This window comes from Lates calcarifer, linkage group LG6 (assembly GCF_001640805.2).
Source record: "Lates calcarifer isolate ASB-BC8 linkage group LG6, TLL_Latcal_v3, whole genome shotgun sequence".
In the NCBI taxonomy this organism is placed as follows: Eukaryota; Metazoa; Chordata; class Actinopteri; family Centropomidae; genus Lates; species Lates calcarifer.
The window spans coordinates 26,076,430-26,102,424 of record NC_066838.1 but is presented as its reverse complement, the minus strand read 5'-3'; the positions used below and the strand labels follow the sequence as shown (position 1 = coordinate 26,102,424).

General features: G+C 42.9%; 3 protein-coding genes across 8 annotated transcripts in view; all 3 read left to right on the top strand.

Annotated features, from left to right (window-relative positions):
* Positions 1-121: 121 nt before the first annotated feature.
* Positions 122-5,796, top strand: LOC108873276 (uncharacterized). Of its 2 annotated transcripts, XM_018661450.2 has the most exons (8): positions 122-211; positions 1,032-1,356; positions 1,899-2,213; positions 2,598-2,651; positions 3,529-3,627; positions 4,493-4,530; positions 4,623-4,778; positions 5,251-5,796. In XM_018661450.2, the coding sequence occupies exons 2-8, from the start codon at positions 1,041-1,043 to the stop codon at positions 5,410-5,412; spliced, it is 1,140 nt and encodes a 379-aa protein (XP_018516966.1). In that variant the 5' UTR covers positions 122-211; positions 1,032-1,040; the 3' UTR covers positions 5,413-5,796. The 2 variants fall into 2 exon arrangements, with proteins under 2 accessions (XP_018516966.1, XP_050927440.1); XM_051071483.1 differs by lacking the exon at positions 3,529-3,627.
* A 1,118-nt stretch (positions 5,797-6,914) lies between these two features.
* Positions 6,915-10,730, top strand: LOC108873296 (uncharacterized). The gene is made up of 7 exons (XM_018661479.2): positions 6,915-7,078; positions 7,573-7,914; positions 8,385-8,588; positions 9,040-9,138; positions 9,807-9,844; positions 9,932-10,111; positions 10,527-10,730. The coding sequence occupies exons 1-7, from the start codon at positions 7,039-7,041 to the stop codon at positions 10,725-10,727; spliced, it is 1,104 nt and encodes a 367-aa protein (XP_018516995.1). The 5' UTR covers positions 6,915-7,038; the 3' UTR covers positions 10,728-10,730.
* A 4-nt stretch (positions 10,731-10,734) lies between these two features.
* Positions 10,735-25,995, top strand: part of LOC108873295 (neural cell adhesion molecule L1) — a 46,330-nt gene continuing 31,069 nt past the window's right edge. For 2 of the 5 annotated variants that reach the window (XM_051071479.1, XM_018661476.2), the window contains exon 1: positions 15,938-16,128. The gene's annotated coding sequence lies outside the window, so the exon portion shown is untranslated. Of the gene's footprint in view, positions 10,874-13,903; positions 14,312-15,936; positions 16,129-22,439; positions 22,722-25,995 lie in introns of those variants that run through there. The other 3 variants (XM_051071477.1, XM_051071476.1, XM_051071482.1) reach the window with 3 other exon arrangements.

Here is a 25,995-nt window from a genome sequence, read left to right as displayed (position 1 = left end):
TTTAGGTAAGCTCAGTGGAAATACACGGTGATGGAGAGGGGAGGAGAGTAGAGCTGTGTGATGTGTTTGGAGGAGGGACTCCATCATTTAGAGAAGTGAAGAAGTTCCTCCTCTCCAGTGTAGAAAGAAGAGAGGAAAAGAGAAGCAGCAGTAAACCATCAGAGCCTCAAGATGAAAGTCTGTCACACTTTGATCTGCTGCTTCTTCCTCTGTGAGTACATTCACTTTGTCACTTTGTCATCTCATTTGCACCAGTAGTTTCTCTGTCAGTGAACATAGGGGCTTGTGAGTGATGTTTGAGGACAGACATAAAAAAAAATGTGAATTCATCCTTTAAAAATAGTTCATTACAAGTACTTGTTTCTTCCTCAGAATGAAGCGTACATCAATGAGGAACTCACCCGACTACTTTAACTTATTTTCATCTTCAGCTCTTATTCATCCAACAGTCTAAAACTCTATATATTCTATCTATGGTTTGGTATTCTTGCTAAAAAACTGACTCAAACAATGAATCATTATCAAACTAATTTAAGCTAAAAATGTTCCCTTCACTATCATATATGAGGGTCTGGGTCAGAAAGGGTTTGAAAAACCTCCTGTACGTAGATGTAGATTTTACTAAATGATCTCACATCCTACTGATAAATATAAACCTGTTAGCATTTTGAACCAACACAGAGGTGAGGAAATAACAGGAACTGTTGACCTGCAGCTTCTTAAATCTCTCTGTTTGCTCTGATGTTAAATAGTTTCTTCATTAAATACAACCCACTGATTACTGTTAACACGTCTAACAAAGAGTGATGAAGCTGTAGTTTTAGTGAATGTAGGTGAGTTCAGTCAGGTCAGTTTGTGGCTGAAGTCTGGACTTTTTCATTGCAGCATTTTAAAGTCTTAAAAACAGACGTGAAAGTTGGACTCTACTGTATTTGATGTTTCACATGTTTCCAGTGTGACTCTGTGGATCAGACTGCAGCATCTTACAGGAAGCACAGATACTAACTACTGATTGTTCATCTGTTCCACAGCTCTGCTGGATGGAAACACTGTTCTCATCGATGCACAGAACGTCTTTTCAGGAACTAAAGGAGAAAATGCCACAGTTCAGTGTTCCTTTACTTTTTCCTGGAACAACAAAGATCTTCTGTAAGAACAAATGTGAACCAGGAAACATTCTCATTGAAACAACAGAAGACACAGCTCAGAGAGGCAGATACAGCATCAGATATAAAGAAACAAATGTAGCACTTCTTTCTGTGACCTTCACCAATCTGACCAAGTCTGACTCAGGACTGTACAGCTGTGGTTTGATCAGAACTCAGTTGGTGCAGTTTGAAATCATTGTCAGAGATGGTGAGTTTCTACTAAAATCCATGAAAATGTTTCTTTCTTGTGTCTGAAGAAAAGTTTGACTGTTCACTGACAGCTGCTGATATATTTCATACTTGATATTTTTATCACTGTGGACACTGATAAATGTTCATTTCAAACAGTAACTGATGAAGTGACACAGCACTTTATCTGAATATTAGTCAGCTACACAGCTACAGTATATACTTAGTGTTTGTGTGGTGAAGGATTTTCTATCAGGAGCAGGAGCTGACAGATGAAAACACATGACTTTGGATGTGCTGTTCAGTATTTTGATCAGTGTGACAGTTTGAACAGTTTGTGTTCTGTTGTGTTAAAGTGTCAGAATGAATGAAATCAAATAGAATCCAATCAGAGGTTGAGATTATGATGCTTTGAATCTTTGCTGGAAGAATCACTGTTGGATTAAAGTGTTGGAGTCACAGACTGGTTGAACTGGGCAGCTCCCAGTCTGACTGTGGATCAGATCTGACATTGTAATAATCTTCAGTACAGATAGTAACTGTTGTTTGTCTTTTCAACAGCACTGCTGACTGGAAACCATGAAGACAAACTGCTCAAAATGAGAACTGGAGAAGACGTCACAGTTCAATGTTTCTTTACTTCCTTTGGAATATCAAAGTTCTTCTGTAAAGACTCATGTCAAGAAAAGGTTCTTGTTGGAACAGCTGGTGACAGAGCTCAGATAGACAGATACAGCATCAGATATTTAACAGGAACTAGAGGAGGATCCTTTCTGTTTGTGACCATCACAAATCTGACCAAGTCTGACTCAGGACAGTACTGGTGTGGTCTGGACTCGTCTTCACTCAGGGACTTTGAGCTCATTGTTACAGATGGTGAGTTTCTACTGAACTGAACAAAAATGTTCCTTAATGTCTCTGGATGTGTGAAGAATATTTTTCCTCTTCAGCTGCTGATGTTTTAAAGAACCTGATATTTAGTCTGACAACCATGTTACCTTGTATTTTTATCATAATGAACACTGAGAAATGCTCATTTAAAACCAACAGTTCTGCTGTAAAATCAGTTATAATATATAAATATATTACAAACTGTTGGTTATTTATATATTAATGATCCAATCATATTGATCACTTAAAGACAACTAATATGTTTGTAGGAATTGAAAGTGATGAACTGATTATTTGCAATGAAACTTCAGTCAGTCAGGATCATTTCATTTCAGTCATAATTATTTCTTTCTGTTTTTCCTTTTTCAGCATCAGTCGCATCAACACCACCAACCACTGACCAGTCTGACACAACACCTGAAGGTATGTCCACACACTGTGTTTAGATGAAAGTCTGTGACTGAAAGTTTTAGTATATGATCTCATTTATTTTTGTGGAACAAATAAATACTACATTATCCATCAGATTTGTACGTCACAAATGACACAACCACCTCATCCAACTTTATTCCAAACAGCATGTGTCATTCATTTCAACCAGTCATGACTCTGTCTTTTCCTCTCAATGCTCCAGTCACAGTTGAGTGAGAGCTCAGACCTATGTATGGTAAATGTGTCATTAACAGCAGCTGGTGACACAGATGAATAGATGGGACTTTGGAGCTTTTTAGTGTTGAACCTGAACAATGTTTGTACCAGAACAATGTGATGCAGGGAGGAAGCTGATGAAACACTACCCACAGCCTGCTGTCAGTCACAGTCGTAAAGCTCCATTATCAGCTGAGGAATCAGAAGAATAGTTACACACACCGACAACATGGCCACAGAAACTTTGTAGAAATATTTTGACGTGTGAAATACTTCACTCTGATATCTGTACACTACAAAATAAGAGCTACGTTACATTATTAATCATTACATGTTTGTACAGATTTAATGATTGAATTGTGACGTGTTAATTAATGAGCTTTAGAGGTGCTGATAGGTTGGTTTTGTTACCTCAGGGCAAGGCCAGGCTAGCTGTTTCCCCCTGTTTCCTGTCTTTGTGCTAAGCTAAGCTAACTGGCTCCTGCTGTAGCTTCATATTTACTGCACAGAGATCACAGCAGTGTCAATGCTCTCATCTAACTCTCACCAAGGAAGTGGAGAAGAATATTTTTAGAATTTAGCCTCAGTACAGGACACTGACGTCATGGTCAGTCAGTCAGTGTCAGAATAAAACAAACTGCTTTTACCACAGATGTGATGCTGTATGTGGGTGTGACTCTGGGCCTCCTGGTCATCCTGTTAGCAGTGGCAGCACTGGTGTTTTACAGAAAGAGGACTTTAAAATCTAAAGGTGAGGCAACAGGAAATGTACACACACACGCAGATACACAGGTTGGCAACTACACAATTGAAAGTTCCCATTTCTCACAGAAAATGAACGTTAATTCTTTGTTTTCTCTTTGTTTATACATATTATTCATTCATTTTATAAGTACAAAATGTTTTTCACGATCATGTAAGACCACAACAGCAGAATTAGCTATTAAAAGCTCCTGTTTGCAACAAACCTGTAGACGTCCATGTAGTTATCACTGGCTTCATCTGATACTGAAGAAAACTTAAAAATGTGGTTATTCTCAGGCAAGTTCTGCAGTTAGAGAGGAGTGTTTTTATACCTGTGAGCAGAGGCTTCATGTCCTCAGGTTCGTCCCATCCTCGTGAACGTGACATAAACGTGACACACAAACATTCACTTGAACTCAAGGATGAACTGGTTAGATTTTGGTGGTCAGAGGTCAAAGGTCACTGTCACAATAACTCACTAATTAATTGCATTTACAGCTGCATGGTAGTAATTGTAGTTTTTCAGTGTTACTTGCAGTGGACATCAGAGAAAATGATTTCACACTGTAACTACACTGTGTGTATCACATCTGTGTGTTCATATTTCCTGAGAGGGAGTTTATTTTTACACAAATGGTGAAAATCAGACACTAAGGGTTTCAGAGTGTCTTCATTATTTCATTTTACTGCCGTTTCTCCACTTGCTGATTGTGTTGGTGACCATGCTAAACAAAAATAATTAACTTCCTGTTCTTTTCACAGCGCTGACATGTTGTGGAAATAACTCATCAGTTGAGTTTCACTTCACACATTGATTCAGCAGAGCACACTCACTGTTTGGTTTGGTTTAAATGTTCTGGTTTGTTTTTCAGAACCTCCTGTGGAGGCAGAGTATGCTTCTGTCACTGAGGTGAGTCTGAGGAAATCTGACACGTCTGACACTTTGTGAGACTCGGCTCAGCTGATGTTGATACAAACCCAACCTGTCTCTGTCTCCTGTAGGTCAACCGAGTGTATGAGGGTATCAGGGAGGGGGACAGACAGAGCAGGCCTCCTGTGGAAATCTCTTCTGTTCACACTGGAGCCACATACACCAAATCAGACGGAGCCAAAACCAGTGACGACAGCTTCGATGCTGGAGCCACTTCTCAGCACCAAGTAAGGGAAACCATTGATAGCGTTTCCAAAGGTCAAAGGTTGCTGCGATCTTAAGTCCGTCCCATTCTTGTGAACGAGAACGAACAGTAAAACAGTGCAGGGTTTTGGAAATGTATTCAGCATAATACACAGGCGAACAACTCTCACTGTCATTAATGACACTGGTTAGTAATCCAGTTCAGTTAATAAGGCTTAACAGGCTGTACTGGAGTCAGTGCACGTAAACACACTGAGCGTCTGTTTAAAAAAAAAAAAAGGGGGAACTGAGTTAAAGTCAACCCAGGTCACTAAAACATGCAGTGACACTGCAGGAAACAGATACAGACAGCACAGTGGTAGAACTGTAACTACACACCCACGTGTGTTTTTAACGTCTTTATGAAATGAAAACTACTCTGCACACTACACTGAATGTGGCTGCTGAAGGACTGAAGCTCCGTCCTTAACACACTCTCTCTGTTTTCCTCTCCAGGCTGAGGATGACTCAGGTGCACTCACCTACGCTCAGGTGAATTTTTCGGCTGCAGGCTCGTCCACCCGCGAGCCGCGTGGTAACGACACTGATGTTGTTTATTCTGCTCTAAAGGTAGATGAAGGCTCTGATGACAATCCTCTTTACTCTGCTGTTAGTTAACATCAGACTTCATCACTGCCACTTCACTCTCACCCCAGCAGGAAGAACGACTCTGAATCTGAAAGTTTTTCATGTGAGATCCTGTAAAAAGTTTTATATGTATCCATCAGATCTATCAGTTTGTAAGCTGCCTTTATAACTGCTACTTTTGCTAAAGTAATCCTATATGTTGTTTTAAATATTATTATCACAGGAAGTTATTTTTGTTAAAGACAAATAATTTACATTTAAGTCATTATCAGCAGAGTTATCATTAAGTTATACTGTTTGAAGTTAAGATAAACTCCTTTTGGAAGAGAGAGCGTGAAGTTTGCCATAAAATACTTCACTCAAGCTCAGTTTACATACATTTAAAGTAATAATAAATAAATATGATCCATTATTTCTCATGTGTGGTGTCTTTTAACGTGATGTTGTGTCTACTGAACAGAAGCAGGTCAACAGAGATACAAACTTTCATGCAGTGCAGCCAATGAGGTTAATGAGGTTAATGAGGTTAATGAGTGCCAGGTGAGCCAGGTGAGCCAGGTGAGGAGGCAAAAGGAAAGAGCAGAGAGAGAACAGACGAGACACACGAGGAGAAACTTATGTTATTAATGTATTTACGTTTTTAAAGACGTGTATGTTTCTGATTCACCAGTCAGAACTTGGCTCTGAGCCACAGAGATGCAGGTCGAAGGCTGAGGTGACGCAGTGGGAGTGTGATGCATAAATCAAAGATGTGTGGAGGAGGAGAGCTCTAAGTGATGGGGATCAGCTGGTGAAGCACTGGGCCCAGGTGCCTCCAATCACACTGATGAACTCCACCTCCAAAGCACAAACACATAAACAGACTGCCACAAACTTCAAACAACAAATGATTTGAGAAGGAGATCTGGTCAGAATCAGTTTGGGAAAATATCTTTAACTCATCATCCAAAAAACCCTTCTACTGGTCCTTCATTTAAAAACAAAAAACAATATGAAGTTACTTTCAGGCTCAAATTATAACTTGTGTCAGGAAAACTCCTCACATTTAGAGACATACAGTTTGTAACTGTCCTGTCTACACATTACATTATTACTACATTTGTAAAAACAGGAATATTGTCAGTGTTTATGACAAAAGAGATTCTGCAGCAAATGTTGTTAATTAAACCTGCATTAATTGACTTTTGCCACTTGGGGGCAGTGCAGCAGCACAACACTGACATTAACACCTTAAGAAGCTGATGTCGGCTGAACCTGGTGGTTTATACAGTAAATCCAGTGAACACAGAGCTGAAAGTTGAAATAATCTTTCTGCACTGGCAGGTTTTCACTTGTTAGAAGAAGGAAAAAAAACATTGAAGACCCAGTGACAGACAAAAATAACTTGATAAGAAGGAGTTCTATTTGTTTGTTTCAGCGAGTAGTGTCACTGTTTGTGACAAAGATCACAGCTATGCTCAGTTTTACTGAAACAACATACACACAGCTGCAGGTGAGGAGAGGAGGAGAGGAGAGGAGGAGGAGGAGGAGAGGAGGAGTGTTTGTGTTGTGTTTAGAGGGAGGGACTCCATCATTTAGAGAAGTGATGCATCAGAAGTTCCTTATTTGCCAGCGAGGAGAAAAAGAGCAGCAGCGATAAACCATCAGAACCTCGACATGAAAGTCTCCAACACTTTGATCAGCTTCTTCTTTCTCAGTGAGTACATTCACTTTCCGTCTGTTTCTCTGTGTGTTACACCGTCTGTCTTTATTGTCTTTATTTACCTACAGTTGATCAGTGGTAAACTCTGCACCAGATGTGAAACAGTTTCACATGAGTGGATGTTGATCTGGTTTCTGTGGTTAAACATGCTTTGATCATCGTGTATCTATGATCATCATTTGTACTTATTTAATAGGTTTTATAGTTGAAGAGCAGTTATGTTTGTTTGGTTCAGCCTGTTGTCTCTTCACACTTCATTGAAACTTTAACAGGTTTCTGAGAAACAGCAGCTATTTAAATCCTGTCCACAGGTTTTACTGAGAAACTGAGAAACAGTTTCACAAACAAACTTTCTCCTGAGCTTTCAACCACATCAACCACATCTGGTTTTCTCAGTTGTCAACTCATGAGCTAGGTGTGAAATTTCTGACTGGACAAAGCTGTTGGACTGAACTGTGTGTGTTCTGTTGTTTTGTGGATCTTTTCAGCAGCGTTTCATGGTGGGAACTCTGGTCTCCTCTTTACATCAAACCGCATCCTGACAGGAACTGAAGGAGGAAATATTACAGTCACATGCTCCTTTACTTTCCCTGGAAGCACAAAGTTCTTCTGCAGGCAGGAGTGTAAAGAAAACATTCTTGTTGAAACGACACAAGACAAAGCGACAAACGGCCGATACAGTATTGAATACAGCAAACCTTTTATATCTGCAGTTCTGAATGTGAGCATCACACAGCTGACCAAGTCTGACTCCGGACGGTACAGATGTGGTCTGAAGAGAAACATTATTGTAGATTCACACGAGGAGTTTGAGATCAGTGTCACAGATGGTGAGTTTCTCCTGAGAGACATAAAACTATTCCTTCATTCAGACGTCTGAGGAGAGTTTTCAAATTTTACAGTTGTTTAAAAAAATGTAATCTAGGAATTTACCTTGGAATGTTCAGTGTCTATGAAGGTGCATCATATTTTATCACCTTTATTTTACCAATGAATTTAAACTTCAAGACCCACAGTTTAGTTGATGATATGGCCTTAATGAGACACTGCAACAGGTTGGATATAGTTTTAATCATGTCATATCTCAGCAGCAGTGGTGTGAGGGAAGTGGGCTTGAAATAAAACGCCCCATAGAAACTGAGACTTTTTGAACATCCTGTGACTGTGACTGACGGCCATCTTAACTTCTCCACCTACACTGAGGCCAGGCAGCAGTTGTTTCTATATCTGCAACACTTCTCTGTGTAAAATCTGTAAAAAGCATCCAATCATTGTTTCTTCCTGTTTCCATTGTTCACAGCTCCGACCAGTTTAAAACCCAGCTGGTCTCCCCGGCTGTTTTCTGCATCAGTCCCATCAGACTCCACACCAACAACAACACAGAGTCTAAGCTCCAGATCAGGAAGTTCCACACCTTCATCACCTTTCCCTGAAAAAACCTCCCAGTCCAAACAGCAGCAGACTGAGCCAACAACAACAGCAACAACATCATCGGCACATTCAGGTACATTTTCAGTTTTAGTGTTCGCCTGGATGCTCCAATCAGAAGTGAGAGAGAACATCAACGGCTCAGTGAGAGTGAAGAGAGATGAGGATGTGTTTGGTCTTGTTCTAGTGAAATGTGAGGAGCAGGCAACGCTGTGCAGTAAACCTTCGTCATAAACTGACTGCACTTCTCTCTGGGCTGATGTTGTTGCAATTTTCAGCCAAAAAACAAAAGTTACTAACCTCAAACTTGAGTTGAATTGTACGCACATGTAACAAGACTAAACTCATTTAGTTTAGATTTAACTCATCTCCTTTTATCTTAGGATGCAAGCTTACCAATCACCCCTCATCATTTCATGTCATTATAATAGTAGCCAGTTATACCGGCTCCAATGTACGCTATATTTTATGTTGTAATAAATCAGGAAGCATCAGTGTGAAACAAACTACTGCTCAAACCACCACAGGGAAGCTGCTGTATGTGGGTGTGACGCTGCTCGTCAAGATCGTCGTCTTATCACTGGCTGTGCTGACTTTCTGCAGGAGGAAGGCCAGGAAACTCCAAAGTAAGAACACAGGACACACATGTGAACATTTACAGACAAACACTGCCTCGTCACTCCACACAGATGTGATGTTTTCTAGTTACTATAGATAGTAACCTTGACCCAGATGGTATCTGTTTCTAAAGACACAGCATGTTTCTTTTTAACCAAGCAAGATGGTTTAGCTCCTCGCCCTGTCCGAGGAGCTCAGACGTCCAGATAGATCTCAGAGTAGAGCTGCTGTTCTTTGCGTTGAAAAGAGTAAACTGAGGTGGTTCAAGCATCTGATCAGGACGTGTCCTGAGGTGAAAACACTGCAGAGACTGTCAGGGCCTCAACAGGTTGGACCTAAATGCACGACTCCAGACACCGTTCGTGAGGTAAGCCAGAGGTTTTATTGGCACCAGAGGAGAATCCGAGCAGAGGTACAAAACGATCAAAAACTAGAGGTGACGTCAAAAAAAGGAAGGTAACTGGTCTGAAGAGAGATACAGGGTTTCCCAATGAAACAGAACGAGACCCAAAAGGTGGGGGAAAACATGACTAGCAGCTGACAGGGGATGTGACAGTGACGAGGGATGTCTGGATTACCTCCGCTGCAACCGTGACCTACCTCGGATGAGTGGCAGAAAATGGACAGATAGATGTTTTAGTGGTGCTCATAATGTCTTGAACTGCATGTTTTTCAGAACTTCCTGTGGAAACAGAGCACACTTATCCCACAGAGGTGAGTTTGGGGAAACATGGTGGCGTCAGAGGGTCGTCTGTGCTGTGAAACCTGCTGATATTTGTAACCGCTCTTCGTCTCCTGTAGGCCAGCCGAACGTACGAGGATATCAGAGAGGAGGACAGACCGAGCAGACCTCCTCCTGTGGAAATCTCCTCAGCTTACACTTGTGTCAAATACACCAAACCAGACAAAGCTGAAGTCAGTGATGATTACAGCTTTGTCACTGACCCAAACTGCACCACTGCAGCCAGCCCTCAGCACAAAGTAAGAACAACTCTATGCCAAAAAAGTTTAACCTAAAAATGTGATGCTGAATGAAACGCTAATATAACATTTTATTCATCAAGAGAAATAAACCTACTGCGTTTAGAAAAACAACCAGGTCACATCTCAAGACACAAGCTTCCGTTGTTCAGAGGAGGAAGTCTTCAGACTGTGTTTGAATGTAGACAGGAAGGGCCACCACAAAAATTAACATATTCATTTAAATATTGAAAGATATTTGTAGATAAAAACCCTGAACAACTGTTTACAGGAAGAGAACTGACCTCAGAAATATTTCTTACTCAACTCAAATGGACTTAAAGTTTATTATTAAGTTCTGCAGCTTGGGTTTGGTTTGGTTGTTTTTTCCCTTTATGAAGAAACATACTAAAATACCCCTGTTTTCTTCCTCCAGGCTGAGGATGACTCAGATGAACTCACCTACTCCAAGATGGTTTTTCCCAACAGTACTGCTGCCTTGCTCAAAGGCACCCGCACCGGTAACACCAGTGAAGTCCTCTGTTCTGTACCTCAAGTGGGAGGAAGCTCTGATCCCAGACGTGCCGAACACGACTCAGCTTCTCTGTACTCGACCGTTACTTTACCTCAGCAGTGACGTCAACACAGCAGGTGAACAGGAGGAGGTTCAGCTGAAGAGAAAACCAGGTTTTTCTTGCAGGATCCAAAGAGAAGTTCCTGTTCTCTCACTCCGAACAGAACCACAGATGTGAACTGATGTGCTGTGACAACAATATGTTTCAGGTTAGAGCTACTTTACCCACCTTATTTTGGTTCATCTTACCAAAGTTTTATTAATGAAGTAAAGTTAGTGAAGGTGTTTTAGACAAAGTTGAGTTTCAGTATTTCTCACACTATTTTCCACCAGACTCTGACTGCCAGCTGCAGTCTAATGCTTCACATTCACTTCCCTCTGCAGTCACACTTGAGCAGAAAATAGAAATCCTCAGCATGTAAAACCAAAACTACCTGCCTGGGTACATTCCAGTAAAAGTATGCATGTTAATAGAGAAATATATACATTTAATATCATATAAATATTAAATATTGTTTAAATACTGGTGTTAAGAACTAAGCTAAAGCTGTTTATGAAGTTAACACCACATTCTGAAACTTTCATAAATACCACAGCACTGTTGATGAGTACATCAGTGCCAGATTATTTGCAGTGTGGTTATTTGACCAGTAGGTGGCAGCATGCACACACAAGAATCTCAGAGTCTCAGAAACTTTCAGTCAGTAAATAAGCTTTTTCTCATGTCCTTTGTTCAGTATTAAGACTCTTTGCTTAAGTAAAAGTATTAGAATGATGTAAGATACTCTGTTACAATTAACTTAAGTCAAAGTAAAATGTACTTGAAGTATTAAAAATAAAAGCACTTGTTTTGCAGTAAAGTGAGGTGCAGCCACATCTGTGCAGATTTCCCAGCATGCAGAGGGAGGTGCAGTTCACAGAGAGACCTGTGGGGGGAGACATTTACACAGCGACACTGAGGATGACCAGAAAGAGTGTGTGTCCATGTGTGTGTCCACATTTTTAAGTCCAATAATCACAGTGTCATGTTTCTGTGAATCAGCCGTCAGCTCACATTAGTTGACTTCATTTCTCAGTAATGACAGAAAATGACTGAGTTTGTCTAAATGTGTTGATGTGATTCCAACAGGAGCTCACACTGAGGCTTCATCAGTGCATCAGTGAGTCAGACTTTGTGAAGAGAAAATCTTTTGTCCTCCTCAGCGAGCAGCTATCGATACGTTAGCGTCTGTATTGATTCATCACAGAGATGATCGGTGAGAGACACACAGGGACACATGAAGCCTTGGAACAGATCAGAACAATCAGAGTTTGAGAGCAGAAGTAAAGATGTGGAGTCTTTTCTCATCAGTCACATCCTGCTCTTACAGCACTGCTACTGTTAATGCTTTGTCACTGTGGAAATTCTCTGTTTGTATTTGAGTACTGCTGCTCTGCTGTAACTGTGAGCACATTTCATACTGAGTGAGCCCGGTCCCCTGTGGTCGACATATCTTTGATTCACTGTGATGGAGAGTGAAGCAGAGGGCTCGCTGTGGAAATGGCTTTGTCATCTTCACTCTCAACGTTCATTATTGGCATCAGGAATAATAACACGAGCAGCCCTCTCTGTCCAATCACAGCTTACTGTCTCCATGTTGTATCTCCCGGATGTCCCTGATGTGTGGTCACATTTCTGAGGCGATTTCAGCCACAGAGTGATCTGCTGCCTGTGCACATGTAGCTGCTGTTGGCGTTTCCCTTTAATGCAGAAGCATAAATTAAGCTTTAGTCTTGTTATGTGAAGGATATTGATTGAAACTGATCTGTATTCAGCTTCCACGAGGACTGAGTGATCTGAGGGTGACGCCTGAAAACCAGCTTCATGTCACCTGTCGGCCTGAGCTTACAGCTCCTGAGAGGAAGCTTCTGACTTATTTACAATCTGTTTTCTGTCTTTGTGACACTTGATGGGTTTGAGCTTGGATGAGGACTGATTGTTATTTTTACACCGGTTTGTGTGAAACAGTGAGCCTCAGAGGAGCTGGTAGGTGGAGTTGGTGTGTTTGGAAAAAGCCAAACAAGTTGTTTCCCCACCTGTTTTCTTTCTGTCTTGGTGGATGTTTCATCATATTTACTGCACAGACACGAGAGAGGCATTAATCATCTGATCTAAGGCAAAATACAGTCAGGTTTAATGCTCGGGTTCGGGGTAAATCACTGATTCAGGTTTGAGTTTAAGTTAACAAAAGTTGGGCTTATTTGAAACTTGGTTAGTGTTTAATTTAGATCAGGATCTGATGGTTCAGGATCTCAGTTGGATGTGAGTTAGAAGCTGTTAGATGGAGGTCCAGGTTCAGGTTCAGGTGAACCATCAGGAAATGAATAAGGGTAAAAGTCTGACGGTGTGTGTGTGCAGCAGTGTGTGTTTTACAGGGAGAAGCAGCGGGTGTAGACTTCATAAGCCTAATGGGTCTAATTGCCTTACAGGATTTATAGATGTGTAATTGAATAAAACCGTTAACCCTCATACGTCTTCTCATCACTTCTCCTGATCTCTTTCTCCATCAGTTCTGTCTCTCCGCCTCTCTCTCTTCCTTTAACTCTTTCCTCTCTCTGTCACTTCACCCTCACACAGGATGATGGAGATGACAGCTCGTCTTTAATCAACAAGTTGTGTGTCTGTGTGTGAGTGTGTGTGTGTTTGCTGCAGCTCCTTGGTGTTCTGTATTCCAGTCAGAGCGGCTGAGTCACACTTACGGTAAACCGTGGGGGGGGGGGGGGGGGGCTGTTTGTGTTTGTGTGTATATGTGTGTTTGTTTGTGTACTTGCTTGATGACATGTCCCAGACGATGGCAGACATGAGACAAGGACACGAGAGAGAAAGATCCTCATCTGCTGTATTGATCACTGCATCTTAACCCTCAGTCCTCACTCACACACACACACACACACACACAGGTTAAGTGAATTAAGCCTTAAGTGAGGGAAGACATAGAGATGGAGGGAAGGTATAGGAGGAGGTGGAGAAGATAATGGAGCTGCTGTCTGCTTGAGAGGAAACTCAATTTGCTGAGCAGAAGGAGATGAGAAGAAGAAAATGAAAGACAGGGCGATGGGTTTGGTCTAAAGCCTGTGGATGGTGTTTTCCTGCACCACACATTCCTGCCCTGTTGCTCATGTTGTCATAAGCAGCACCTTTTCCTTTCCTTTGAAGAAGAACAGAGAAAATGTGACATAGAATAAAATTTGTTTTGCAGAGGAGAGTTGAAGCACAGGAAGCAGTTAAACGTCCCCCCGGAGCCCAGACACTGGTGGTGGTGAGGAATGAAGCCTGAGGGTGAGACGTCTTCTGATCTGAGGAGAGAGAGAAGATGGACAGGCATCCACAGCTGAGGTGATGGAGGGGTGGAGGTGGGTCACCTGACCTCACGGTGCTGAGAGAGAGAACATCTTATCGAGTGATTGGTTCGAGAAAACAGGTTTAGAGAAAGTGGGAAACTGATTGTGATTCAGGTGGCGTGGGCAGAGAGAGAGTTTTCCTGACTGAACTTTCACTGAAGCTTCATGAGTCCAAACTTCTGCAGTGAACAAAATTCCTGTGGTCAGTGAACAGCTCATCACCTCCTGCACAGAGTGAGTGCAGTGGAACGTTTTATTCATGACATGTAAGTATGCATCGTGCATCAGGCCTCTTTGTTTTGAAAAATAATTCATGTTCATCAGGTTCAGGTTCTTCTGGAGTCATGCAGACCTCTGCTCCAAACGTCTGCTGGTTATTTTAATAAAGTCCATCTGTCCTCTCTCACACATTTCTCTTTCTGCTCATAGGACGAGGGAGAGTGATGTGTAAGAGGATGTGGTGTAGTGTGCAGTGACTGAGCTGACCTTTTTCAGTCTGTCAAAGTTCACAGACGGATTCAGACTGAAACAAAAACAGCTTGTTTTCTAGACAAGGAGCTGCTGTTTTACAGGTGCATTCAATTTAAAGCTAAATCCAACCTGCAGCATTTTTTGGCCACTTGGGGGCAGCGTAACCAGCTGTGAACATCACCCCTCTGTTTCAGCTCTGTGTTTGGTCTCCACCTCCTGAGGGAAATCTCTGGCTCTGTCAGCTGCTAAATGTTCCACTCAGATCCACTTTAAAGCTCTGTGCAGATTCATCAGTATGTCATGTTGTTTTCACATTATAAAAATAATTACAGCCTCTAACACTAAATCCCATGACTGTGACTCAAGGTGATGATCAGTCGAGTGTTTATGGCTCAGTCTCTCCTCAGGAGCTGGAGGAGATCAGAACAGAGCTGAGAGAGGAGGTCTCTCTCTGGAAGGTTTTCTTCTTTACGGTTGTGTTGCTTCGTTTCGCAGCAGAGCACACATGGCAGTTTGTTTCTGATCAGCAGTGAATGAAAGTGAGCTGTTGATGTGGCGACATTGCATCTGATGTGCAGTTATCGTTATGGTGATAACAAGCCAGAGTTCATTAGGAACCAACTGGCCTGTGAGAGAGTCGCTGCTCCACTGAACTGAGGTGTTGCTGAGATACAGACACTGAACAGGAAGCCTCCTCTCCGTTCTTCTTCTTCTCCTCTCCTGTTTATTCTCAGGGCTTCGATCACAAACCCCCTAAAAAAACCAGACGTATTAACCACAGGTGCCTGGACTGTGACGTGTGATAAGTCCTCACTGTCTGTCGCTGCAGCTCTTCCACCTCCAGGTGTCTGAGCTGTATTTGTTTTCACGTCTCTGTCTCTGTCACCTGCTCTGTGTTCAGTTTTAAACACAGTGAGCAGAGTGACTGATTTGCAGCTTAGATAAAGTTCAAATGTAGTTTTCAGTCAGAACTTCTGCACTGACACAAGTGACTCTCATCTTAATGGGTTAAAGTAAAGTAGTATTTCTGAATGATTCTTTGTGAGTTGTCTTGATGTGATTTTAATTGAATAAATCATTTTCTCCAGGACATCTTGTAAATCTGATAACGATGCAGCTTCTCACAGAATTCATCCCTGAATTCTTCCCAACCATTAAATGAACTTATTTTAAATAACCAGTGCCATCTTTACAATCCAGCTGATCCAGATTTTATTTGCTGGTGTTCTTACAAACCCACCGGTCTCCAGTACGACAAGAGAACCAGAACAGAGGAAACAGAGAGGTAAAAATAGAGGGGGGGGGGGTAAAGAAGAAGGGAGGGGCCGGAGGTACCAGGGGAATACAGAGAGAGAGAGAGAGAGAGAGGCTGATGTCATATCTGCAAGGCAGCCAATCAGAGAGCAGCAGGCAGAGGAGGAGGGAGGGAGGACAGGCAGAGCTCAGAAGGGTGTGTTTTATGTACCACTGCAGCATCAGTGCAAGAAAGAAACAAGAAAAGGCACGACTCAGTGGAGAGGAGCGAGAGAGAAAATTTAGAGAGAGGGAGAAGAAGAAAGACAAGGAAGGAAAAGAAGACAGAGAAAAGAGGAGAGAGGCAACACCTGCAGAGGTAAGATGAAAACAATAGCATCTCCTCATGCTGCTTCTGTCTGGGTTTCCATGCATGAATGTGTGTGTGTGTGTGTGTGTGTGTGTGTGTGTGTGGCAGTGGGCTGTACACTGGACCGGCGGCTGCGTTGATGTCTTACATAATACGATGGCAGGTTTGAAGAAGTGTGCTGGCTGATCTGGGTGTGCATCGACAGAACAATGTGTGTGAGTGTGTGGGTGTGTGTGTGTACTTCCCCTCCTGTCTGCTTCCACTCTCTGAACCTCTGGACTCAAAACCACATCAAACATGAGATGATGCCGACCAACAGGCTCAGTGTGGGTGACTGTCTGCAGGGAGGGTCTGATGGACTCGATTCAGCTCCTTCATATCTGACATGTCATCTGCAGTGACGCCTTTTTATTAATATTGAATGACATGATGCACTATACAACATTATAGTGGTAAATTATTCACGACCGGGTTGTAGCTCGTTTCCTTTCGTGCCAGAACTCAGACACACATCTGTCAGGTATGATTTGGCTCTTTTTTTATCCACATGTCTCCAAATGAAATCAGAGAAATTACAACTGCTGTGTGTGTCCTGCTTCTCCTGACTGACTCATACTGACCTCCTCCTCCCCTGATGTTGTGGACAGGTCAGGAGATTTATGCTGGTCTGTGTGCCGGTGCTGTTTTCAGGGCAGAGGCTCAGACTTCCTCAGCTGTCAGCTCCAATGATTTTGGAGGAAGCCTCTCCATTAGTTGTGATGTCTGTATAATTTTCCACCTCCCAAAGTCCTCAGGTGTCTTGTCTTGTCCGACCACTGGTCTGAAATCAGATATTCAGTTTACGGTCATGTATGGCAAAGCTGGAACCACTGACAAAAGACTAAAACTATCATTTTCTTTCATCAACTAATCGATTAATTGACCTCTCGCTGCAGCTCTGAGTTCCTCTCCATCTACAGAGAGGATTCAGTTCACTCTGTGTCTCTTCTCCTTTGGTGGTTCGGTCTCTTTCATACTTTTCTCCAGGTCTCTGTTTGTCTGTTTGCTCTGGAATTCCTCTTTTCACTCATGGCAACATCATTTAAGCCAAACAAACACCTCTGTCGTTTGCATTGTGGGGTTTTCTCACCGTGGTTGCTTTGGCAGGAGATCGCCTCAAAGTAGGCCAGAACCTGAGAGGAGGAGGAGGAGGAGGAGAAAGAAAGGAGAGGAGAAAGAGAGGAGGAGTGAAGGAGGGAAAGTTGATAAGCAGGGGGGAAGAGAGCAGAGCTGAAAGACTGGCAGGGTTTATCAGAGGGGAGGAGGGAAGACTTAGCCAGGACGAGAAAGAGACCAAAAAGAGCAGGATGGGGGGGAGATGAAAAGAAAGTCTGGGCTGGGAATAGGATGAGAGAGGTAGAGGAGGAGGAGGAGGGAAAGTTAGCATCGACTGGTGTAGGAGGATTTTTCAGCCTCACGCTCGGCTGTAGACGAGTTGACTGAAACCATCTGGTGGGATTTTATATCAGCGGCTCCTTTGTGCTTTACAACCTCCAAACTGACACATGCAGTTTACATGCTTAGTTTTTAGGTCCCTGATTTTACACAGAGGGAGAACAAAAGCTGGTTAATGAAGCTAATGTGAACTCTGTGGGTCGGTCTGCTTCCCTGGGAAATGGTCTCAGATATGCATAAATGCATATTAACGGCCACACTGAGACTGAGAGTCCAGCTGATGATCCAGAGGACGAGTGGTTTCATGTTGCAGCGTAGAGCGACTCATCGTATCCTCATCGTAAATATGAGAAATATACACTCAGTTAAACTTAGCTTCTGTAAGTCGTTCAGCATTTGTTTAGATATGAAGCATGTTCAGCTCCACTGCAGCAGCTCAGTCACACAGATCACATTTGAAATGTTTATTACTGCAGCTGAACATAGTTAGAGATTGGTGTCCAGGCTCCAACCTCATCACTCTGTGCAGGTGTGTTTACACAGAGATACTGGGGAGTGATGAGCAAATATCTTAAACCCCCGACCAGAGCCTGCAGCTGGATGCTGGTGGTGCTGAAACAACAGGAAGCAACACTGATGCAGGGCAGAGGGAGAGACGGGAAATGTCTGCAGCTTAAATAGAAAATCATGGAGATGACTGTGGAGAGTGAAGCATGTCAGAGCAGCTCGAGTTGACTGAACCAGCTCCTGAGCATCACTCCATCAGATAAAAGAAATTAGAAAGAAAACAATTATTGTGTGAACAGAAAAAACAGCAGATCCCAGCCTGGGTCCTCACATGTCTGAGGATGTAAAACGTAATATTTGTCTCTTCTGTTGAGACATGACCTTCACCTGCAAACTATTAGTTACCATTCTTAGCTGAACATATGAAATGAGTCACACGACACACGGTTATGTTCTGAGGCTGAGTTTTCAGCTGTTAGCATCATGACCGAGGTTTTCTTATTTCTGGAACAAAATGTTTAGTTTCCAGTTTCACTCAGTGTGTGTGCTAATTACAGTCAGTACCGTTAGCTTAAACTCCCACATAGCAACGCCCCTGTCACCCCACAAAATAATGTGTTGCATGATCGCTCGTTAGCGCAGCGTCAGCTTTCCTACTGTTAGCAGTAAGCTAGTAGACCTGAGTCAGATACGTTTGCACATACAAGGAATTTGTCTTTGTTATATTGGTGCTAAAGGACAGTTATAGTAAAAGAAAAGAGTGAAAAGCAAGAACTATATTTACAAGGAACATAAATTATCTGATGACGTCTCAAACTGTTTCTAGAGATTTTTCACTTCCTGTAACAGTGAAAAGAACCAGCGAGTTTCAGTTAAGACGTCTTCTCTGGTTCCACTTTCGTGAAGTCCAGCTCAGAGTCAGACTGTTGTTTTCTGTCTGACTGTGTCAGTATCACTGTACCTCGTAAGCAGCCAGACAGACAGTCTGACCGCCTGGTATCCATCATCGAGATTTGTGCGATAGTGTTGCGCACTTTAAGGACGACATGAATTTCTCTTGTCCTGGCAGGTCTATAAAGTCAATAAAAGTCCCAGGAGGAAGGTTGAGGATGCAGTTTAGAGGCAGACTAAAAGGTCTGAGCTGCAGGACAGTGGGTCAGAGTGAGGTCTGGGCCCAGAAAATCAGATTAGTCTGACTTTTGCTCTTTCTCGGTTCCTCTCTCTGTCTCTGCTGCTCGCTTCCTCTGTGTTTCTCGTTGGACTCTGTCTTATCCGTCTTCATCCATCTCTCTCACGCCCCCTCTCCCTCCCCTCTGATCCATCTTTCCTCTCTTTTGGCCTTTCTTTCTCTTTCTCTCCCTCTTGTTTTTCCATTTCTCCGCAGCAGAATGAGGCCTTTGTGCAGAGAAACGGGAGGAATGCCCCTTACTCTATTTTCCACTCTTCCTCCTTCCTTCTTCTCATCTTCTTCTCTGCTCCTCTTCCTACGTTGTCTGGTGTGTGTGTGTGTGTGTGTGTGTGTGTGAGTGTGTGTGTGTGTGGGTTGGGGGTGCACCCATTAGCTGGGATTAAAGACCGTAGGAGGGGTTTAACAGCCCCTCTGTGTTTGGGGCTTTAATCTCCTCAGAAATAGCTAATCTAACTTCAGTGGCGTTAACACATGCAGCGAACACACATGTGCAAATATACACACACTCACACACACACACACACACACACACACACACACACACACGGGGTCATATCCTCCTACAAATATGTGACTTCTGTCTGGTCAGTGTGGTTGAATCATGAAGAGTCCATTCATGCAGCGACCACAAACACAGAGGACACTTTATCAGCCAAATATCTGACCAACAATATCATCAGTCACTGCAGTGATAAATGGCCACATGGTGCACTGTATTTCCGACCATAACATAAAGTACAGTGACTGTCATGTGACATAAATCTGAGTCATAACACGTGAGCGTTCTCACAGACAAGTTGTGATCAATGGGAATGTTCCAGTCTGCAGATTGGTTTGATTAGGAGCTAATGTTGATCCTCTGTTAAATATCACGGCTCATCTGTAATGAATATGTGTCATAGCTCGGCCATTTTCCAATAAAATATATGAGAGACAAGACTCGCAGGTAAAGCTGAAACATTTCATTGATCAGCATAAAATTACTCAGCAGCTCTTCTGATCTTTGATTAGATTTAATAGTTTTTAAAGTATTTGCTGGTTTCAGCTTCTCAAATGTGAGGATTTTCTGCTTTTCCTCATCTCACGTGAAAGTAAACTGAAACTGTTGGTTATCAAACAAAAAGCTTTTCGCCATTTTCTGATGCTTTTCAGACCAAATCATGTTGAAAATAATCATTAGTTAAAGCAGTTAAAAGCCTCGTCTCCCTCGTTGATATTTGAAATGATCAAACTCCCTAAAAATGCTACAACTGTCACTTAGTTAACTGACTTAATACACCTACTCTCTGGATTTGAAATTGATTCTTTTCAATCTGGAAAAACTGAAAAACCTGAGAAAAAAAAAATCTATTGTGTGAAACCAAAACTCCAGAGTAGTGAGTGTGTGTGTGCTCCATCGTTTCCTCTCCTTCTGTTTCTCTCTGTTTCTATTATCTCTTCATACCTGCAGTAAATCCCTGATGCTATAACTTCTCTCTGCACTGGCCATCTGTCTTCCTGTGAATGTGTCGCTGTGTTTTAAGAAGCTGCACAAAAGAGGAAAAAAAAGAGAAAGAGAAACGTTTTCCAAAAAGCAGACGTCTGCTTTAACACTCTGCAGAGCGGCCGTGTCAAACCGACGAGGAGAGGCAGGTGGAAACTGAGACAATGGCAAAAACTGTATCTGTGTGTGTGTGTGTGTGTGTGTGTGCATTTTTCTATATGTGTGTTTGAGGAGAGAGAGAGAGGTGAATCGAGGAGATACAGGGAGTGGCACCGGAGAGAAAGCGAGGGAGAGGTGTGGAGGGACGGAGTGGGGGATGGGAGAAAAGAAGGAGGGGCAGCGTGGGGGATGGGGGAGAGAAATATTACTGTGTGCTGCTGGAGTCAGGGGGTTACCATGGTGATGGGGGAAAGACAGAAGGGGATGGGAGAGAGAGAGAGAGACGAGTTTCACACACACACACACACACACACACACACAATGCAAATTGACATTTTCACCGACTGATTGAATAATATGATAAGCATCAAATCTCCTTTTAATTTAAACCTTCCTTCCTGTTGTCTGAGGGCGGGGTGAGGGGAGGAGGAGGAGGAGGAGGAGGAGGAGGAGGAGACGCTGCGGAGGAATGAAGGAGAGCAGCAGATAAAGAGAGAGAGGCTCTCTGAGTTGAGTGGAGATGAAGAAACGCGATCTCCCTCCTGGGAGTGGTGTAACTCAGAGACAGAGTTGTGGACAGAGGACATGGAGACATGGGAGACATGGTTAGTTGAAGGACCACGTCTCTGTACGGTGGCCCTGAGAGCTCAAAATCCTGCTGCTTATACCCCATTCACACCTGGTTTGAAGATTCGATGTGTGTTCAAACACATCATCCGATCTCTTCTTTGTGTTTACACCTGGTATTTTTAATGAGGTCTCATTCTCCTCATCCAGACCAGATCTCTGTCCTCTCTATGTGAGTAATTCGAGGTGGTGGCAAATCAGTTGTAGGTGGCAGAAATGTCTTTGCACATTGACCTGTTTGTAGAAACTGTCCAGTTGATCTTCAACAGCTCTGTCACCTCAAAACACAGATTAACGTCTGGTTTCCTGAGGCTTCAGGGACGCCAGCTGTTAGAGCCTTCTGTCTTTATATTTTCATCAGTCAGCTCACTTCTGATGTGAGGTGTGCTCAGAGGTCAGAGGTCAGAGGTCAGAGCAGGAATGATGGTGTTGATAGCTTTGAACACAGTGTGAGTCGGACTACCTCAGGAAGTGGTCAGAAAGATCTGATCACATTCTGCTGCACAGATTTTTATTTAAATGTGCTCTGTGTGTGTGTGTGTGTGTGTGTGTGTGTGTGTGTGTGTTCTTACAGCTCTGTCTCCTAGAAATTATGTTAATATTCAACAACAACAGCTAATAAATGTTGTAGGAAATGTAATTGCACCCAGACACTTTCTATGAACATAATGAGGAAATGGTGTTAATCTACATATTTGGCAAATATGTTGGTACTGAACAGAGCAATAAAATGTTCACAGACAGGACTCTGATGTGATCTGTACGCCTGCCACCCACCCCATCCACCTCGTGGCGACTGTCGCTGCCTCTGAACATTAACTTTTCCTTCTTTATACAAAACCTCTGGTGAAACTGGTGAAGATGTTGCCGTCATTCGCTTGTGTTCTGTCTCTCTGAACGCTGCTGTATCTTTGTTCTCAGGCCGGCAACAATCCATCTCAAAAACACCTTTAACCAAGCGTCCACATCTAAAATGAAAGCATCTTTTCCCGGCCGATCCTCCTGAGCTGCAGAGCAGCCGCTGGGCTCGACCTCACACCTTGAAGATCAAGAGAATGAGGTTATTATGTGAAGAGCAGAAATCAAAGCGCAGGGTAAATCTTCTACCTGCCAGCAGGGATTAGGTGTGATGTGAGTGTCTGCTGAAGCTGCTGGGAGTCTCTGCTCTCAGTGGATCTGCAGACGAGCCAGACGAGCTGCTGGGTGAGTGGGTGGATGTGGTGGGCACAAGAGAGGGTGTGTGTAGGCGGGTGGATGATAATGTGTGTGTGTGATGATGATGGTGCCAGTGGTGCAAATATTTCAGTGGAACTAATCTCCATAATGTTGGGTAATTTTCTATTTAGGCTGCTTATCGCCTCAGGCCTCAAAGTTTTACAGCCGTGCTTTAGAGAAGAATAACGCCCGGGCAGTTCCTCTCTACTCACCACAAAAACCTAGAAAAAGTTAGAAATTTAAAGCTGCTATCATCAAGATTTAGATTTCATCAGCTGTTGATGTTGCCTGTTTAGAGGTTTATAGTAACACAAACTAACTAACAGATGGAGGCTGTAGCAGCTCCTGTGGTCTGCTCAGTAAAATCCCTGTTTTTGTCAGTGGAGTCTGGTGATGTTTCAAAAAGGATCGTCCTCTTTAATAAAACGCTCTGTCTCTGTAGGAGTCCTGTCAGCGGACTCTGACGCCCTGTTGTTAACACTGCAGCGGTTATTTAACAGCACTGATTCCAAAATCTTCTGTCCCAATCAACAGCCAGAAAAACATGGAAAATAAGGCCCAGTCTGAGCAGGTCATGATGACGCTGAGTAGAAAAAGCAGGAAGAGAAGAAGGAGAGACAGAGTCAGTCTTGCTCACAGATCGTGCTGCTCAGCAGTGTGTTAATGGCCTTGGTTAACTGCACTCATCTCACACACACACACACACGTGATATATGATCATGTCATGTATTGATTGACATTACAGTCCAGTAAACTGCCTCACCGGCTGAGACACTTACTGAGGCTGAGGCCTGACAGCTTCATTCTGCATTCATCTCTGATAATGTTGATGTGATTTCATGTTTTAATCCAAACTGTTTTAATATCATTAGATTAGATCTGACAATTAGTGTTTACTAAGAGGATTACATCATTTCAAACTCAGGTCCCTGTGTAACGTGACCTGTTTCATGCTGACATTTTGTTGTTATTTTCAGTGCTGAGTGTGACCCTGCTGCCTCCTCAGACTTTATTCTGTGTGAAGGCAGTGATGGATGTATGGCTATGGGTCTTGTATATACCGCCCAGAGCGCTCCGTCACACTGTGGCCTTTCACAGCTGGTGCCACTCGCCCAGAGGCTAATTCTATGAGACTCCAGCCGAGCCTGGGAGCCACCCAGCGCGGGAGCTGTTGTTTATCCAGGAACATACCGTCACTAATGACTGATCCACACGCTCCTGTGCAGTCGCTTCGTTTGTCGTGTGGAGAGAGGCAAATCAGGAGCAAACACATGAAGCTGGCTTTGTGTCTGCAGAGGTGTGTGTGTGTGTGTGTGGTTGGAGGAGGGTGGGGGTAATCCAGAGGTGGCTAAACAATGTCACGCCAATAAAAGCTGATTTGAATGTGAAAGGTGTTGGGCTGTGCTCGGGGACCAGCGGGTGAAACTCCCCCTCCCTCGTCCCATCTGAAAGGCAAATAGACCGAAATGACACAGTGGCATATTTCAATAGTCTGACAGACAAACATACATTTCTACAGACTCAGAGCTGGGATGATCACTGGGTCGATCAGCAGAAATTATCCGCTTCTTTTGATAATCAATTGATTGTCTGAGTCATTTTTCAGCTTCTCAGTTGTGACGATTTGCTGGTTTTCTTTGTCTGATGTGATTGTAAATGAAACATCTTCAGGTTTTGGGCAGTTAGAAGTTTAGAATAATTGGCTTTCTGCTCACATTCTTTCTTCTTTAGCTGTTCTTTTCTATTTCCATTTCATTGTTGTTCAGATGAACTGGGTTTCTGTTTTTCAGATGGTCATTGTTTCCTGTGTTTGCAGCCACTCTCTGGTCAAGTTTACATCCAAATTAAGTGCAGATTTAAACCTAATTTCCTGAGAGTTTCCTGCAAAAGAAAATGAGAATGAATGTGTGTTTCCATCCAGCACCGCTCCATCCACTCTTGATGCAGCAAGATAAACTGTTTGTGGATCTAATTTTCTAGTCTGTGCCATTAAAGGATTGACTCAGAGGGGATGAGGTCATTAAAAGAGCTCCAGCGATGAGAAAACCATGTGGAGGACGTGATACATGAAATCAGACTTTTCTGTTTGTTTCATGTGTGAATGTGAGGAAGGTTACAGTCTCCTCATCGCTGCACTCAGATCTGGAAGCTTAACTTTATTTCTACTGCATTTTGTTGCCTTTAGTTTTTATCCATACATCAACTTTTCCACCTCAGCTGAGCGTAAAAATGTTTTGTGATACTCTTTAATTTCTAGTATTTCAAATCATGTTTTTTTAAAAGTGCAAATTCAAAAATTTGCATAAAAACACATGGTTGGAAAATCAGTGCTTTGAGGTAAATGCTAACTTTAGCATACTAGCACGGTCATAGTAACAAGGCTTCTTCAGTGAGTGTGTTAGCATGTTAGCATTAGCTCAAAACACAAAGTAAAGTTGAGGCTGATGGGAATGTCATTAGTTTTGCAGATATTTGGTCAAAGACCAAAGAATATAACAAATTAAACAAATTAAAATTCTGACTGACGATGACGAGGTTGGTGTTGTTCATCCAGAAGGGACCATGAATGTCTGAGCTAGTTGCAGAGACATTTTACTCTCAAAGTCTACAAATGTTGATGCCTTGGTGGCACTAGAGGAAAAGTCCGGGGATTCATCCTCTGGGGAACATGAATCATGTCAGTCCATCTCATAGAAACATTTCAATCTGAACCAACGTGGTGACCAACTGACAGCCTGTCATTGCCGTCAATAGAGCCACACCATTAGCATAGCTGTAAATTCTCAGCTGGTGATCATGCCCAGCAGCAGAATATTAAACCTGTGGTGTCTCCGTTAATAAGGGCTGGATGCTCTTCTCTTACTGCAGCCCTTCTTTTATGTTTGAAGCTGATAAGACAGGGGAGCGTTCATGTTTAAGTCTTGCCTAGAGCGGTTTCTCAGACATGAAGCTGGTGTGGAGCCAGAGAGAGAAGCTGCACAGACAGACAGAATGACAGAGGAGTGGGTAATGACGAACGAACGGGCCCAAACAGCGAGAAAACAAAGGCAGAGAGGAGGAAGACGACAGCGGGCGTTTGGAGGCCTGTCAGTGGACGTGCTTTGTTCCAGGGTCAGAAACCTCCTCGTGTTTATTGAGTTATTCATCTCCTCTCATCCACAGGGACTCCTGGTCTAGTTAGACACGGACACAAAGGCAGCTTAACACTGACACGTGGCTGTGGGTGTCTGAGTGTGTACGTCTGTGTCAGTGTGTGTGTGTG

Bases quoted from the DNA above. Each gene is read 5' to 3' on its own strand.
- LOC108873276 (XM_018661450.2), top strand. From the start codon at position 1,041: ATGGAAACACTGTTCTCATCGATGCACAGAACGTCTTTTCAGGAACTA. The intron at 2,214-2,597 runs GTGAGTTTCTAC...TTCCTTTTTCAG, and splicing joins TGAGCTCATTGTTACAGATG to CATCAGTCGCATCAACACCA. The intron at 3,628-4,492 runs GTGAGGCAACAG...TTTGTTTTTCAG, and splicing joins GAGGACTTTAAAATCTAAAG to AACCTCCTGTGGAGGCAGAG.
- LOC108873296 (XM_018661479.2), top strand. From the start codon at position 7,039: ATGAAAGTCTCCAACACTTTGATCAGCTTCTTCTTTCTCA. The intron at 9,139-9,806 runs GTAAGAACACAG...CATGTTTTTCAG, and splicing joins GAAGGCCAGGAAACTCCAAA to AACTTCCTGTGGAAACAGAG. The intron at 10,112-10,526 runs GTAAGAACAACT...TTCTTCCTCCAG, and splicing joins CAGCCAGCCCTCAGCACAAA to GCTGAGGATGACTCAGATGA.